At 59.0% G+C, this 3,435-nt stretch overlaps 2 protein-coding genes across 2 annotated transcripts in view; one reads left to right on the top strand and one right to left on the bottom strand.

The window, feature by feature from the left end:
- FIZ1 (FLT3-interacting zinc finger 1) overlaps positions 1 to 3,036 on the bottom strand; it is a 4,608-nt gene extending 1,572 nt beyond the window's left edge. The window contains exons 1-3 of the mRNA XM_010850296.1: positions 2,807 to 3,036; positions 1,014 to 1,371; positions 7 to 154 (exon numbers count right to left, since the gene is read on the bottom strand). Of these exons, the coding sequence (XP_010848598.1) occupies positions 7 to 154; positions 1,014 to 1,371; positions 2,807 to 3,030 (730 nt within the window). The 5' untranslated portion in view covers positions 3,031 to 3,036. The remainder of the gene's footprint in view (positions 1 to 6; positions 155 to 1,013; positions 1,372 to 2,806) is intronic.
- Positions 3,037 to 3,278: 242 nt separating this feature from the next.
- The window catches only part of ZNF524 (zinc finger protein 524), a 3,342-nt gene continuing 3,185 nt past the window's right edge, over positions 3,279 to 3,435 (top strand). Inside the window, exon 1 of the mRNA XM_010850286.1 lies at positions 3,279 to 3,367. The gene's annotated coding sequence lies outside the window, so the exon portion shown is untranslated. The remainder of the gene's footprint in view (positions 3,368 to 3,435) is intronic.

Below are 3,435 nucleotides of genomic sequence, written 5' to 3'. Positions count from 1 at the left end.
GCGCGCTCAGGGCGGGCAGGCCTGCGCCGGGCTGCAGCGGGGACGGGAGCGCCCCACGATGCTGGCGCTTGAGGTGGCGGCCCAGGCTGGAGCGCGAGGAGAAGCGGAGCTCACAGACGAGGCAGCAGTAGGGCTTCTCACCAGTGTGGACGACCTGCAAGGGCAGGAGGGAGAGCCCGGCAGGGCTGAGAGTCTGGCCCCGGGGACAGAGTCTTGGCCTCCCGAAGGGACGCGGGGGAAGCCTCCGGCCAGGTCCACCAGGCCAGGATCTAGCTGCGACCCTCTCATTCTCTGCGTCCAGCCATTGTCCGCATTCTTTTGGTCCCTCCAGCCTCAGGACTGGCTGTTCCCTTTTCCTGATATGCTGTTCGCACGGCGAATTCCTGCTTTTCCTTCAGGTCTCAGCTGCACCATCACCTTGCCCTGACTTTCCTACCTTGTCTAGTAGCCCAGAGCTTTCCCCCTTTTCTCCTTCACAGCAGATGGTTATTAGTGCTGTTGCTGTTTTAACTTCCTTCCCCAAATCTCTTCCTTTCTAGATCACCCTCGCCTGTGAATTTGCTGATTGTCTACCTGGCTATGGGCCACTTTCAATGGAATGTAAGTTCTCCGAAGGCACGGACTTTATTGATTTCATCCTGGTAGCTCCGGGGTTGGGAACTGGGAAATCAGTTGATAGATAATTGCTGAGTAAAGGAATTAAGTACATATATGGTAAATCTATCTGAAAAACCGTACGGGAAGATGAACACAAAGTTCAGATGCTGGCATATGAGCAGAAGCACAGGACAGGGGAGGGGCAGATTTACTGTGAATATTTTAGTTCCTGGGTTGGGTGGTGACTCAAAGAGAAACACCTCATGGTTTCACTGGTCAGGATGCTTTGATGGGGAGGGAGGGAGACAGAAATTCTCAGGGGCCAGCTGTCTGCTACTGCCCACAGTGGGTCTCCGGGACTCTGAGGGCAAGTCCAGCACAGCGAGGCCAGCCTAGGGCCGGCCTGCAGGACTCACCTGGTGATGCAGCAGGCCGGTGGAGTCTCGGAACCCCTTGGGGCAGGCGGAGCAGCGGTAGGGTCGCTCGCCGGTGTGCGAGCGCAGGTGGTTGGCCAGGTTGAAGCTGTGCTTGAAGCCCTTGCCGCAGCGCGGACACGCGTGGGGTTTGAGCGCAGTGTGCCGAGCGAAGTGGCGCCGCAGATCCGAGCGGTAGCGAAAGCTCTTGCCACACTCACTGCAGTGAAACGGGACGCGGGGGGCAGCAGCGGGCGGAGCTGGGCCCGGGGCCGGGGCCCGGGCGGGGAGCGGGGGAGCTGGCAGCGGCACGTCATCCATGGCGGCGCGGTGCAAGGGCAGTGGCGGGTGGGGGCTCTCTCTGGAGCAGGGAGACATGGAGCGGGGTGAGGGAGTCACCTCCCCATCAGCCTCCCCAATTAGGCTCCTTGGACTCAGAGACCAGCCACTTGTCCCTAGAAACCCAGGGGACTAACTCCTAAACCACGCCCATCTGTCAAAGGCCACACCCACTGCTCTTAAAACCCCTCCCACTCTCCTTGGACCCCCGCCCCCCACTCATCTGCCTATCTTCCCAATCTCTTCTAAGCTGGACTCCCACCCTGCTCCAAGCCCCACCCACTGTGGTTAAGCCCCGCCCACTCGCACTCAGGCCCCACCTACTCCTTCCAAAGTCTCCTTGTTCCCGAAGGCTGTTGTATTTCTGAAAGCCACCCCCTCTCTTCTTTGAAGATGAAAGTCATCTTCGGAGGAAGGCTGACATTCTTAGCCAGTGAGAGAACAAAGATTTTGGGTTAAGGGCATATGAATCAACCTTCCAGGGTGACCATGACTATCCTCGAAAAAACCAACCGATTCTATTTCCATCCACAAAATAGGATACTAGGAGGACCTACCTCAGGAGGTGGTGAGGACTAAGCAAAATTGTGGCCACACGCGCCAAGTGCTTACTGACCGCACAGCAAAGATTCAACAGCTAAGCTGTTTTGATTAATTGCTGTCTGCTACATTCCTCCGAGCTTCCTCTTGAAGTCCCCATCTCTTCTCCAAGATCCACCTCCTAAATCCCGCTTTTTCCTTAAGCTCAGGCTTTATGTAAACCCCTTTCCTTCCAAGGCCCCATCACTCTCCCTCTCTTGCCACCTCAGCCGTTCCTCTCTGACACTCTCCCCATCTAAGTCATTTCACCTGCAGTTATAAAGACTTGCTATTTCCACTAAAGACGCCCCCAAATTACACGCTTAAACCCCACCCCCCTCCACTATGCCCATCACTTTCTGAAAGCTTCATCCCTCGACAAACTCCACCCCTTCTCCTAGCTCCTCCCACCTCCACACTGAACCCTTTTCCCCACTCAGCCTCAGTGGGGACCCTTCAACCTAGGGCCCGCCTACCAGTCTCCCGGAGCCACGCCCCTTCGTCAAACCTCGCCCCTTGCCCAAGCTCCTCCCACTTCGACCACAGTCCCGCCCACTCCCCAAACCACGCCCACTCAGCCTCCTCGTAGCCATCACTCCGCCCCGGCGCCGCTAAGTCCCGCCTCCTCCCCACCCAGTCGCCCGCGGGGCTGGCCCCCCTCCCCAGTCTGCTCGGGGACCCAGGCCCCGAGAGCCGGCCTTTTGTGCCCCTCCCCCCTGTCCCTGAGGTGCGGGCCCGGGAGCCCGAGGCGGGGGCAGGTCTGGCTGGGCCCGCGGCCCGGCGAGTCCACCTTGCTCGCTCGGAGCGGGGTTTCTGGAGCCCTGAGGCGGCCCCGGGAGGCCGGGAAAGTCAGTCGGCTTTCCTCTTTAATTACTTACACCTCCCTCTGGGCGCCGACATTTTGGGCAGCGGGGGTAGCGTCACTTCCACCCGGGGGGCCCCTCGACTTCCGCCTCGGCTCCCTTCTCCCCCGCACTCCCCCTTCCTCCCGCCTTCTTGGCTTCCCTCCTCCCCGCCGCCCTCCCTTCTCCTTCTTTCCCGTCCCTTTCCCAGCTGCTGGAGGGAAGAGAAGCCAGGGCGGGGCCATCTTGGGTGAGGGCATGGGGAAGGGGCGGGACTTAGGGTGACCCTCGGCACCATACAGACTATGGGCAACAAGCTACGACCGCGCGGCCTCATCCCGGCGTTGTCGACGCTGGTGGGTGTTAACAAAGATGAGGGCAGATTTGATTCCCTCGTCGCAGCCTCAGGCTTCTCCTGGGTAGGACGTCGAGTTGCATCAGGAAAAAACAGACATTGAAGTTCGCCGCCTGCGACAGAGACAGAAGGAAAGAGCGGGCTCCATCTTGTGCTTTACTCTTCCAGTGGGCTTTGAAGCCCGTCGGGCGCCATGTTAACTACGGGAACCCGCCGCCATTTTCCCGCTTCTCCTCCTTTTGGTACCTTTCTTTTATTGGGTCACCCGGCTGGGTCCTTTGTGGGAGAATGATATTTCTGTTTATGTAGG

The sequence above is a fragment of the Bison bison genome, unplaced genomic scaffold (genome assembly GCF_000754665.1).
Source record: "Bison bison bison isolate TAMUID 2011002044 unplaced genomic scaffold, Bison_UMD1.0 scf7180017851244, whole genome shotgun sequence".
In the NCBI taxonomy this organism is placed as follows: Eukaryota; Metazoa; Chordata; class Mammalia; order Artiodactyla; family Bovidae; genus Bison; species Bison bison.
Note: the sequence above shows the minus strand (reverse complement) of the source record. Positions and strands in the feature narration are given on the sequence as shown.